General features: G+C 45.5%; 1 protein-coding gene across 2 annotated transcripts; it reads left to right on the top strand.

Annotated features, from left to right (window-relative positions):
• The first annotated feature begins 3,673 nt into the window (after positions 1-3,673).
• Positions 3,674-8,644, top strand: LOC134342049 (probable G-protein coupled receptor 139). Of its 2 annotated transcripts, none has more exons than XM_063039987.1 (2): positions 3,674-3,819; positions 7,737-8,644. In XM_063039987.1, exons 1-2 carry the CDS (start codon positions 3,744-3,746, stop codon positions 8,642-8,644), a joined length of 984 nt encoding a protein of 327 aa, XP_062896057.1. In that variant the 5' UTR covers positions 3,674-3,743. The 2 variants fall into 2 exon arrangements, 1 of the variants encoding a protein (XP_062896057.1); XR_010016925.1 differs by lacking the exon at positions 7,737-8,644 and adding an exon at positions 3,977-4,063 and having other exon boundaries at positions 3,757-3,819.
• Positions 8,645-13,153: the final 4,509 nt, after the last annotated feature.

The following is a 13,153-nucleotide window of genomic DNA, read 5'->3' as shown; positions in this document are numbered from 1 at the left end:
ATTCAGTTCAGCATATACAAGGAATATTTTGTGCTGGAAGTCTCCAGAAGAGATTAACCAGTATCGTGACGTCTTGCGAGACTGGTCTGTGTGTTGTACAGCGTTGATCTACAGATGGAACCTCGGATATGAGTTCATAACTTACTGAAAGTAGCTGCACAGGATGATAGAAAGTGGTCACTAGTAGTCGAGGAACTGAGTTCGAGTGTCAGGTAGCTATGCTGCACCTTTATAAATCTCTAGTTTGACCGGACATGAAATATTGCATTTACGAGGATGTGGAGGTTTTGGACGGTGAGTAGATGAGGTTTACAAGGATGTTGCCTGGATAACGAGAAATTGGACAGCCTTTGGATTTTCTCTAGAGTGACAGAGGTCTCGGGGCGCCTGATAGAAGTTTGTGGGGATATGAGAGGCACAGATAGAGTGGGCAACCGGTACTTTTCCTGATAATTAAATATTTAAAAGCTGACCACGTGATTAAGCAAAATACGGCAAATGACACAGGTTGTTCATAATAGACACTGTTGTTCATATTTCAGGAACTTGACAACGCGATTCTAAATGCACTGCAACTCCTGTCCAGCAGGGCACAAGATCGTCGCACATTTTGCATAGGAACTACAACTTCCGTCAAACATCGCGCTCAATCAGCAGCCGCTGTTGAACTGGGATTGTGGGGTGGGGAGGCGCGTAGCCTTCGGGGCATTGTAGTCACAATGTCTTTGCTCTTCGTTCGCGCCTCAAAACAGTTCCTTAGCCACCACAAACATCGCCGGTACAGATTAACCGCGGGCTGGCGACCACCGACTGCAGAAAATCGCTGTACTCCACAATGGCGAGGGAGCAGAAGTGGATGGGCTGAGATTCGGGCAGATTTTCACCCGGGTCTATCGTAGCTCAGATCCACTTTTGTACCCTGTTATCACTACTTGAGATGTCTGTCGTCAGATATACGATGATTAGTTCATATGAACGTCAGTAAGGGAGAGTGATTCTGTACACAGTTAAACCAAACGTTGATAAAGTGTTCCCAGTCAGATAGGAGACTGTGAGATCAATGGATATAAGTCGGCATGACAGTTCTCTTACTAACGATACTTTACAGCAGGATAAAATGAAGTTTGTGATGTTTACAAAGGATGTGATGAACTGTGCTGCTCAGTCGTCACATCAGACTGTGGAAATTGAAAGCCTTTCGAAACCTACAGAAAAGTATCTCGGTATAACTGATGTTATGTGGGAAACTAAACGAAGCTCTAATGCGTGCGGTGTCTGTATCCCAGTTGACATTATGGGATTAATATCGGAGAAGCATGATTTCCAATGTCCATACACTAAAAAAAGACTATATCTGACTTGTGAAATCCTCCCGAAGTTACATGTATTCAGGAATCCTTGCTCTCACCACGAAATTCAATATTCATAATAATTCTGATACAGCTAGAGATTTAGCTTTAGTTTTGAACATATCGGCTCTCGTGAGTATGCTGGACGTTATGAGTGATGAGACATTGTGGAGTGACATTTTCCTGTCTTTATAAGCTGTTGTTTAGATTTATATCTCGGACAAGAGGCCACTTTGAGGACGTGATTTTTTTTTTTGTTGAAGCAAATTGGGAGGAGTTTAATGTTTTATGTGATGAAAGTCGGTCAGGGCTGAATACTGAGTCTGATGTCGATTTTTGCAATGAAATAATGCCACATTATTCATCCGACTGAATTGAAGGTGATTCCAGTTAAAAGTGCATTCATGGGAGAAAGGCTGCACTATGGTGGACTGTAGAGTGCACAGAATCAGTTAGGGAGAGAAATAAAGAGTTTAGGCAAGTTAAGAAGTGTCTACCTCCGAGTGACCTTATCAAAAATAAAAAGGCTACAGGCAGTGGTGAGGTGAGTGTTGAGGATTGAGAAAAGCGTTTACTGGAGGGCATATTGATTTTATTCTGGAAGGGATATTAAGCTTAGAGATGTTTGGGGAGTGATTAAAGGAAATGTAGGGTAGGATTCGTAATGATCCTGATATTTCAGTGTTGATTGATGAAGGTAAAATGATTGTTACTCAAACAGTGAAGGGTGAGGTGCTACCCGGGTTATTTGACGCGATTCATAAACAGGATTATTCAAGTGAAGACGTTAAAATGTAGGGATAAGGTTCTCAGTGAGAACACTGATGTGTTGGAAGTCGAGTGTAGCAATGATAGTATCAGTAATGTTGAATTATCTATGTGTGAATTTAAGAGGGCTATCATTAATGGCTCCAAAGTAGTCATGGCCGGTAGTCAAGGGTGGTAGCGGGGACGAGCTCCCACTGCTAAACAAATGTTCTTCATGACCTGCATCTCAAACAGCCTCTGAAAACCAAGTCCAAATACTGGCCTTCACGTGGGGCATAGTTCTTATGCCCGGCAGAGCTGATCTCACTGACAGAAGAAGGGGCAAAGGCGGGACACTGGCGTCTTAAAACCAGTTGCTCCGGGCAGATGGGGCTCGTTACCCACGGATGGTAGCTCAGCTAGGAGAGGGAAATCTCCGATTTCAAACCTCCGCTGCCTTGCGGCTACACCCGCTCACGGGAAAGGCTTTGGGAGTAACACCCGAGGAAAAATCCGGAGTCGGAGTCCCGAAGGCGGCTAGCTGCTGTACCCAGCACCGGCACCGCAACTCCTGCGACGCTGCTGGCACCAAACTGTACCGACTTTCGTCGTTCCTTTGGACCTGTCATCAGCCTGGAGAGGCGAATCCCACTGCATGGGCGAAGGACGGATCTCCATATCAACTCTGCTGTGGCTTGCGCCCTGAAGAGGCCACTGTCCAGTGACTACAAGTGGCGCAGTACCGATGGTCGACCACGACCGACGGAGGCCACACACACTTATTAATGAGGGCGAAAGTCTCCAGGAAAGGATAATATATGTTAGCGTATGATTAGACATAAGAATGACAACACTCTTGAGCTAATATTCATACTTTTGCTTAATATTTGTGTGTTAGACAACCTTCCTTCCTCGTCAAAAATAGAAAATTGCAATAGTAGGGAAATAAATTTGAATGAGTGAAGAGAAAATTTACAGTACGTTTGCTGGGACTTAAGTTTTGAAACACGATTGGACATTTCATTGAGATATACGGAGTGATAAGTGTTATGTAGATAGGGCAAATGCAGAGAGCCCCTGAGCAATGCGTTTGTGTAAGTTTGGTCCTGGAGATAAAAATAAAACGACAGCTGCCTGCTAGCTGGTCTCTGACACAGAGATACAGTCACAGAGACACATAAAATAAAGCACACGGGCCCACACGCAAACACACACACACACACACACACACACACACACACACACAAAACACAACACTTTCTAATCTGCCTCGGCAGCTCTCCGTAAATGACCTAATTTATTCCAATATTCTGTGTCTGGGAAAAGTTTCTTTTGAAGTGCATATTTACATTGGAAGCACATTTAATCAGCAGGTCACCGCGAAGGTTCAGTCACCTTTGTTTGGACAAATTAAGCCTCACGAATGTTCTAAAATTAATTCACGCAATTACTTAGAATCTGTCACTCTGGGGATTGACTGATGCAATTAGTGCGTAAATAATCTCAAACACTCTATTTTAAAATCTGTTGAAATCTCTCCCTCTGGAGTCGCTGAAGGGTATTTAAAGCCTCAGGCATGTGCGGCCTCAACATTCCATTCCGAGAGATCGTCTGTAGCGCAGGGGCACAAATCACTGTACAGAGAAAATGTCTACAATGTTGGACAGGTACGTGAGTGTGGAGAAAATATTGTACGTGATCATCGCCGTCATTGGAGTTCCTGGTGAGTGCGCAGAGCAATTCATGCTTGGTATTTCTGTGTGCTAACCACTGTTTATAACCATTTTACACCCTGCCATCTTTGGGATCATTGTAGAAATATCCATCAGTGATATCGATCCTGTCAATTCAACTTTCTGATTTTTCATATTTAATGACAGACGAAACTGAATCTCTGTCTCTCCTCTGACTTATGGAGACATGGAATGGACTCGGACGATGTTCTCGCTTTTAGTGACACCATATCCAGGGTTGTCCAAGTGCTGCTCTCCCGGAAGGTGAGACAGGGCGGCTTTTGATGTGACTCTCTCCAATGATGGGGACATGGGGCTCTATGGCAAGGGTGACCGGGGGAGTTTTACATTTTTGACAGAGAACATAGAATAGTACAACACAGTACAGGCCCTTCGGCCCAGTATGTTATGTCGACCCTTAAACCCTGCCCGCCATCTAACCCCCCACCTTAAATTCCTCCACATACCTGTCCAGTAGTCTCTTCAATTTCATTAGTGTACCTGCCTCCACCACTGACTCAGACAGTGCATTCCACGCACCAACTACTCTCTGAGTAAAAAACTTTCCTTTAATATCCCCCTTGAACTTCCCGCCCCTTACCTTAAAGCTGCGTCCTCTTGTATTGAGCAGTGGCGCCCTGGGGAAGAGGCGCTGGCTATCCACTCTATCTATTCCTCTTATTATCTTGTACACCTTTATCAGGTCTCCTCTCATCCTCCTTCTATCCAAAGAGTAAACCCATAGCTCCCTTAATCTCTGATCATAATGCAAAGTCTCCAGACAAAGCAGCATCCTGGTGAAGCTCCTTTGTACCCTTTCCAATGCTTCTAAATCCTTCCTATAGTGAGGCAACCAGAACTGGACACAATACTCCAAGTGTGGCCTAACCAGAGTTCTATGGAACTGCATCATTACCTCACGACTCGTAAACTCTGTCCCTCGACTTATGAAAGCTAACAACCCATAAGCTTTCTTAACTACTCTATCTACCTGTGAGGCAACTTTCAGGGATCTGTGGACATGTACCGCCAGATCCCTTTGTTCCTCCACACTGCCAAGTATCTTGCCATTTACTTTGTACTCCGCCTTGGAGTTTGCCCTTCCAAAGTGTACCACCTCACACTTCTCCGGGTTGAACTCCATCTGCCACTTCTCAGCCCACTTCTGCATCCTATCAATGTCTCTCTGCAATCTGCGACAATCCACAGCACCACCAACCTTTTTTGTCGTCTGCAAACTTGCCAACCCACCCTTCTACCCCCACATCTAGGCCGTTAATAAAAATCACGAAAAGTAGAGGTCTCAAAACGGATTCTTGTGGGACACCACTAGTCACAATCCTCCAGTCCGAATGTACTCCCTCCACCGCCACCCTCTACCTTCTGCAGGCGAGCCAATTCTGAATCCACCTGACCAAACTTCCCTGGATCCCATGCCTTCTGACTTTCTAAATAAGCCCACCATGTGGAACCTTGTCGAATGCCTTACTAAAATCCATATAGATAACATGCACTTTCCACCTTTATCTCTACTCTGTCCTAACTTTACTGCTGTCATCCTTTTGTTTTTCACATCATTGAAGAATGCCTTGTGGGTTTCCTTTACCCTACTCGCCAAGGCCTTCTCATGCCCCCTTCTTGCTCTACTCAGCCCCTTCTTAAGCTCCTTTCTTGCCACCCTATATTCCTCAAAAGACCCATTTCATCCGTCCTTCCTAAACCTCATGTATGCTGCCTTCTTGTACATGACTATATTTTCCACCTCACTTGTCACCCATGGTTCCTTCACTCTACCATTCTTTCTCTTCCTCACCGGGACAAATGTATCCTTAACCTCCTGCAAGAGATCCTTAGACATGGACCACATGTCCATAGTACATTTCCCTGCAAAAACATCATCCCAATTCACACCCTGAAGTTCTAGCCTTATAATTTGCCCTTCCCAAATTAAACATTTTCCTGTCCTCTCTGATTCTATCCTTTTCCATGGTAATGCTAAAGGGCAGGGAGCGGTGGTCATGGCCCTCCAGATGCTCACCCACTGAGATATCTGTGACCTGACCCGGTTCATTACCTAATACTAGATCCAGTACGGCATTCCCCTAGTTGGTCTGTCAACATACTGTGACACTCTATATGTTAGATCTGGCTTTACGCGATGCACTTCTTTCACTGCTCTATCTCTCCGGATCCTATCCGCCTTGCAAATTAGTTTAAACCCTCCCGAAGCATGCTAGTAAATCCACCTGCAAGGATTATTTCCCCTCGAGGTCAGGTGCAAACCATCCAACCGGTACAGGTCCCACCTTCGCCAGAAGAGATCCCAATGGTCCAAAAATCTAAAACCCTGCTCCCTGCACCAACTCCTTAGCCACGCATTCAACTGCCATCTCCTCCAGTTCTTACCATGACTGTCACGTAGTACTGGCAGAATTCCTGAGAACTTCACCCTTGAGGTCCTGTTCTTCAACCTTCAGTCTAGTTCCCAAAACTCACTCTTCAGGACATCATCCCTCTTCCTGCCTATGTCTTTGGTGCCAACATGTATCACGACTTCTGGTTGATTTCCCTCTCGTACCAGGATGTCGTGTACCCAGTGAGAGGTATCCCGGACCCTGGCACCCGGGAGGCAACAAACCATGCGGGTGTCCTTCTCACTTCCACAAAATCTCCTGTTTGCTCCCCTGACTGTAGAGTCTGCAATGACAAAAGGTCTCCTCTTCTCTCTCTCACCCTTCTGCACCACCGGGTCAGGTTCAGACTCAGCGCCACCGTGGTTCACACCTGGTCGGTCGTCCCCTATCCAGGACGGTAAACTTATTATTCAGGGCAATGGCTACAGGGGTACTCTGCACTACCTGTCTGCTCACCTTCGTTTTCCCCGCTCTGACTGTCACCCAACGTCCTGCTTCCGGCAGCCTAGGTGTGAGTAACTCCTTGTGGCTCAGATCTATGACTGCCTCATTCTCCCGGATGAGTCGAAGGACATCCAGCTGCTGCTCCAGATTCCTTACACGGTCATCCAGATCGCCCAGCCGTATGCACTTCTGGCAGATGTGACTCTGCGGGAGAGGGGCATTCCCCGAAGACTGCTACATCTCACATGAGAGGCACATCATCGTCTCAGGAGACATTGTCAAAACCAATTGCGAGCTAGCTTGTCCTCCGCTTCTTCTCGTCGAAGCCTCTAGAGTCAAAGCCTCAAAGCCCCACGCCTTCACTGGCCAACTCACTCACTGGCCGCTTAAGACACTGTTTCTAAACCCTCGTCCCGTGCTTCACGTCTCCCTGTGGGGACTTTAGAGTCTGATTCTACTGCCTGTTGGGCAATAATTGGGTCTGATACCTGAACCCGTGTCCAGAATAAATCTATTGACAGAGCCACTCAGTCCCTGGTTACTACCTTGTCGCTACGTTCGCTCTGAGATACGTCGTAAACTGGAGCACGGCTTCGGCCTGAAGAAGGTCTTGGCTAGAAACGAGAGTTAGTCCGATTCCGTGGATGCAGCCTGACGTGCCAGCCCCTCCGGTAATTTGTCTGTGTTGGTCCCGTCTGTGTCCTTTATCCGCCCCACCAGATGCAGAGTTTCCAGAGGCCTGGTCAGCTACGGTTAAATCAGTGAAACCGGCCCCATCACCGACTGGAATCGGGATGACCACAGATCATTGCTGTTCATGCTGCTCGTTTTTCTCACCGACGATTCCTCAGCTCGTCCTGTCTTCATATAGAAAAAATCAGGTCAGCGACACTGTAACCTGTGTCTGATGTCCACCTTTTAAAGATTCTAGCCCCTGATCTTTAGCTGAATCTCGATCCGGTGTTACGTCCCGGAGAATGTGCTCAGGGTAATGTGTTCTTCCTTCTCTCACTCTTCCGCTCTCACTCTCACATTCACTCTCTCTCCAGTGAATTTTGTGACCATTGTAATCCTGTCCCGGAGAAAGTGCGGCCTTTCTACCTGTATCACTCACTACCTGGTAGCCATGGCAACGGCGGATCTACTGACCATTGCGACCGAGGTCATTTTGATTCAAATCATTGGGCTTAACTTCACGTGGAGTTTTGTGAATATCGACCCTTTGTGCCGGGTTGTCGATGTACTGATGTACACAGCCAGTGACTGCTCTGTCTGGTTCACGGTCACTTTCACCTTTGATCGGTTTGTCATTATTTGCTGCACGAAGCTGAAAACAAAATATTGCACCGGGAAAACTGCGGTTGTGGTTCTAACAACAACCGGTGTACTGTGCTGTCTGAAAAACGTTCCGCGGTATTTCACGTGGAAACACTGGGTGACCATCGACAATACAGAGTGGTTCTGTATTAACTTGGACAATTACTTCACTGACCCCGGGTGGGTAGGATATGACTGGCTTGATACGATTTTAACTCCATTACTACCTTTCGCTGGGATCCTCCTGCTCAACGCTCTGACAGTCAGACACATTTTACTGGCCAGTCGGGTCCGTAAGGGGCTGAGAGGTCAGAGCAAGGGGGAGAACCGCAGTGACCCGGAGATGGAGAGCAGGAGAAGGTCTGTGGTTTTACTCTTCACCCTCTCCGGCAGCTTCATCCTCCTGTGGATGACGTACACTGTACATGTCATATACTATCAGATTTCAGGAAAAGGATTCGATTCCAATTATTCTGAAATGATCTTTCCCTACGTCGGGAATTTCCTGAGGGATATCAGCTGCTGCACGAACACCTTTATTTACGCGGTCACACAGTCGAAATTCAGGGAGCAGGTGATCAGTGCCGTGAAATATCCGGTCACCTCGGTGCTTCAGTTCATTAATAAAGTCACGTCCTGAGCACAAGCCACAGGCGACCGAAGTTTCTCCATTCCGGGCTCCAGCACATCAATCTCACCGTCAGTTATAAATCCCGGGCGGTTTGTCTCATGGACCGATGACATTAGGGTAGTGTGTGTGGGTGGGGAGGGGGTGGTTAGGTGTTGGCGGCAAACCATCGTCCTCACGACCCTCTACCCCTGCGGCCCAAACAGTCAAAGAACTACTCCAGAATGCCGACCATCCATTGGTCTGTGAATATGTCAATCTCTTCCATTCACGCCCACCAACCTCAGTCCGACCTTGTCGCACTATTCAGGTACTGCTTGGCTAATCGAATATCAACTATACTAGGCTCGGTCTTCCCCTTGAATGACTGTTTAACGTATATGTGTGTGTATATATATATATATATATATATATATATATATATATATATATATAAAACAGGGCGGGATTTGATTAAACGGCGGTAGACACTCCTACATAAAGGCGCATTCCCGCCACCAACCGGACTGTCACACGGTACTGGGAAATTGTAAATAAACCCATTCACGGCTTATTTTCTTTTCTGATAAATGGTAAATTAACCCAAAAGCCCTAGATTATAGATCAATGGAACAAAATGCTGTGAATTAAATTAAAATCACTCCCATAACCTAATAATTTCTTTTTTAAAAAATAAAACTATTAACCTTAGAAATTGTATTGGATCGTGAATTTTATTTATTTTTCCCCGATATGCTTCACACTGAAATAGCGTATGTGCAACTTTTTCACAATGACAAAATCTACACGACCCAGAAAGATATTTTCCAACACGACATAAGGAATAATTAAGCAGAGTATGGCTAATTCTAAGTCGTGTCTGTGTAATTCCTTCCCTTCTTGTTTTAACACCTTTTCTGATAAACATATTCTGAAATACATTAAGTAAAACTAGTATGATATGTTAACCATTTGTTAAGACCCCTTGTACCTATTTTGCCAAAAAGTCATGGTAAAAGCCCATAATTGCTAACGCCACCAATCCCTTAGTTCCTAATTTCTAAGTGGAGGTCTATATCCAGAGTTGTATTTTAACATCTTTTGCAGCTAAGGACTCAACTCGCTCCTTCCCTCCAACACCTCTGTGTGCAAGTCTCCTTCAGAAGATGACATGTAAATCAATATTTTGTACATGAAATTACATTTGATGATTTTATAACAGTAAATCTGACCTACAGCAAGAATGACCTGTTTTCAGACTCATCAAATCCGAAAAGTAATCTGAACGAATTACAACTTGACATGTACAAATTTCCTCCACCTACTCTCAGCTTAATATGACGGAAGTCAATTCTGCTGTGTATACTGATAAATGGTTGTTAAGTTGTTTCTATATCAAACCTGCCATTCAGGCTCGAAAATTACACCGATAATGCTAGTTAAATTATCGCATTGTGGCGACCCACTTTCCACACAAGCGAGCCGGCTCACAAAATAGCCCGTGCGCGGGGAGAGACTTTTGTACAGCACCTCTGACGTCATTTCCGCCCGGGAGGGCTGGAAGGGAACTGCTTAAAAGCCAGTGCCGCGAAGTTTAAATAAACGAGTCTCAATAGACAATAGACCACAGACAATAGGTGCAGAAGTAGACCATTCGGCCCTTCGAACCTGCACCGCCATTCTGAGATCATGGCTGATCATCTACTATCAATACCCGGTTCCTGCCTTGTCCCCATAACCCTTGAATCCCCTATCCATAAGATACCTATCTAGCTCCTTCCTGAAAGCATCCAGAGAATTGGCTTCCACTGAATAAACGGGACCTTTTCAGAATGGCAGGCAGTGACTAGTGGGGTACCGGAAGGCTCAGTGCTGGGACCCCAGTTGTTTACAATATATATTAATGACTTGGATGAGGGAATTAAATGCAGCATCTCCAAGTTTGCGGATGACACGAAGCTGGGAGGCAGTGTTAGCTGTGAGGAGGATGCTAAGAGGATGCAGGGTGACTTGGATAGTTTAGGTGGGTGGGCAAATTCATGGCAGATGCAATTTACTGTGGATAAATGTGAAGTTATCTGCTTTGTTGGCAAGAACAGGAAAACAGATTATTATCTGACTGCTGGGCGATTTGGAGAAGGGAAGATGCAACGAGACCTGTGTATCATTGTACACCAGTCATTGAAAGTGGGCATGCAGGTACAGCAGGCGGTGAAAAAGGCAAATGGTATGCTGGCATTCATAGCAAGAAGATTCGAGTACAGGAACAGGGAGGTACTACTGCAGTTGTACAAGGCCTTGGTGAGACCACACCTGGAGTACTGTGTGCAGTTTTGGTCCCCTAATCTGAGGAAAGACATTCTTGCCATCGAGGGAGTACAAATTAGGTTCACCAGATTGATTCCTGGGATGGCAGTACTTTCATATGATGAAAGACTAGATCGACCAGGCTTATACTCGTTGGAATTTAGAAGACTGAGTGGGGAGCTTATTGAAACATATAAAATCCTAAAGGGATTGGACAGGCTAGATGCAGGAAGATCGTTCCCGATGTTGGGGAAGTCCAGAACGAGGGGTCACAGTTTGAGAATAAAGGGGAAGTCTTTTAGGACCGAGATGAGGAAAAACTTCTTCACACAGAGAGTGGTGAATCTGTGGAATTCTCTGCCACAGGAAACAGTTGAGGCCAGTTCATTGGCTATATTTAAGAGGGAGTTAGATATGGCCCTTGTGGCTGAAGGGATCGCGGGTATGGAGAGATGGCAGGTACACGGTTTTGAGTTGGATGATCAGCCATGATCATACTGAATGGCAGTGCAGGCTCGAATGTCCAAATGGCCTACTCCTGCATCTATTTTCTATGTTTCTATGTTTATATCATACATATCCCCACTCTTCACAGCGAATTTGTTCCATATCCCGTTGCAGTTGCTTTGGTTAACACGGAAAGTAAACCCATCAGCATTTCAGAAATTCTCAACGCAATCGTCCATGACCAGTCCGGTCGCTTAAATGCTGCGGAAACGCATACCCCACACAACAACATCAGAATGACAGAGGGACTGATGGCAGCATTCCGGAAGAGGAATTCTGGAGAAAACAGTAACCCTCTCTGATGGCTCAGCAGTGGACACGGAGAGAAGTGTCAAAATCTCTGGCGATAATACCTCCGAGGATCCAGCATAAATCCAGCACGGTAATGCAATCGCGATAGCATGACAGGGGTTCGACAGCATTAGTTGGTTGATTAAATACAGTATATCACGGATGTCCGAAAACAGTGAAGCACCCTCGACACTGTCCCATCGTACACTCTCCCGGGGTCAGACACAGAGTGTAGCTCCTTCTGCACCGTCCCATCACACTCCATGAAAAATATTCCAGACATATTACAGACCAGTCTGAAGCTGTCAGAAGAAAACCGAAATGAATATTATATTATTTATGAATGGGACATCGCTCGAATAAATTGATACTGTGGTGCAGATATAGTGGAACGGATAACGGAATCGGCAAACTTAAGTGTACAGTGATACACGGTGAAGGGAGCAATTTGGAATTGCTGAGAGAGAAATGTATTCATATAAACGCTGCTGGAACGTAAACGCGCTGATTCTGAGAGTTTTATTTCGAGTAAATTACGAATTTAAATACGCACTTACTTATTTAAGTAATTTAATTAATTTATTTAGTTTATTTTTATTCAACATTTAAGAAGTTGTGTTGCCAACCCATAGAAAGTTACAGATCAGGCGCTGCTCAATTGGCTCTATGAGGTTGAGCAAGGAATAGCGTGCAGAATGAAGTCGGGCCGAACAGTCTGTTTGCTATATGACTCTATTACGCAGAATGTACTGCTCCGTAATACGTCATCATTCATAAGTGCGCTGTCCATCTCACAATTTTGACATATAGAAACTATAGACCTGTCAGCCTGACATCAGTGATTGGGAAGTTGTTGGAAACGATTGTTGGGGATGAGATTACGGAGTACCTGGAGGCACATGGCAAGTGAGGCCAAAGGCAGCATGGTTTCCTGATAGGAAATTCCTGCCTGCCAAACCTATTGCAGTTCTTTGAGGAAATTACAAGCACGGTAGACAAAGAAGATGCAGTAGACGAGGAGTACTTGGATTTTCAGAAGGCCTTTGACAAGATGCCGCACATGAGGCTGCTTAGCAAGTTAAGAGCCCATGGAATTACAGGGAAAACTACGAGCGTGGGTGTAGCATTGGCTGGCCGGCAGAAAAGAGCGAGTGGTAATAAAAGGATCCTATTCTGGCTGGCTGCCGGTTACCAGTGATGTTCCAGTGATGTTCCACAGGGGTCGGTGTTGGGACAGTTGCTTTTTACGATGTATGTCAATGACTTGGACGACGCCATTGATGGCTTTGTGGCTAAATTTGCCGATGATGCAAAGATAGGTGGAGGAGCGGATAGTGTTGTGGAAACATACAGCCTGTAGAGAGACTTAGATAGTTTAGGGGAATGGGCAAAGAAGTGGCAAGTGTAATACAATGTTGGAAACTGTATGGTCATGCA

This window comes from Mobula hypostoma, unplaced genomic scaffold (genome assembly GCF_963921235.1).
Source record: "Mobula hypostoma unplaced genomic scaffold, sMobHyp1.1 scaffold_150, whole genome shotgun sequence".
Taxonomy (NCBI): Eukaryota; Metazoa; Chordata; class Chondrichthyes; order Myliobatiformes; family Myliobatidae; genus Mobula; species Mobula hypostoma.
Note: the sequence above shows the minus strand (reverse complement) of the source record. Positions and strands in the feature narration are given on the sequence as shown.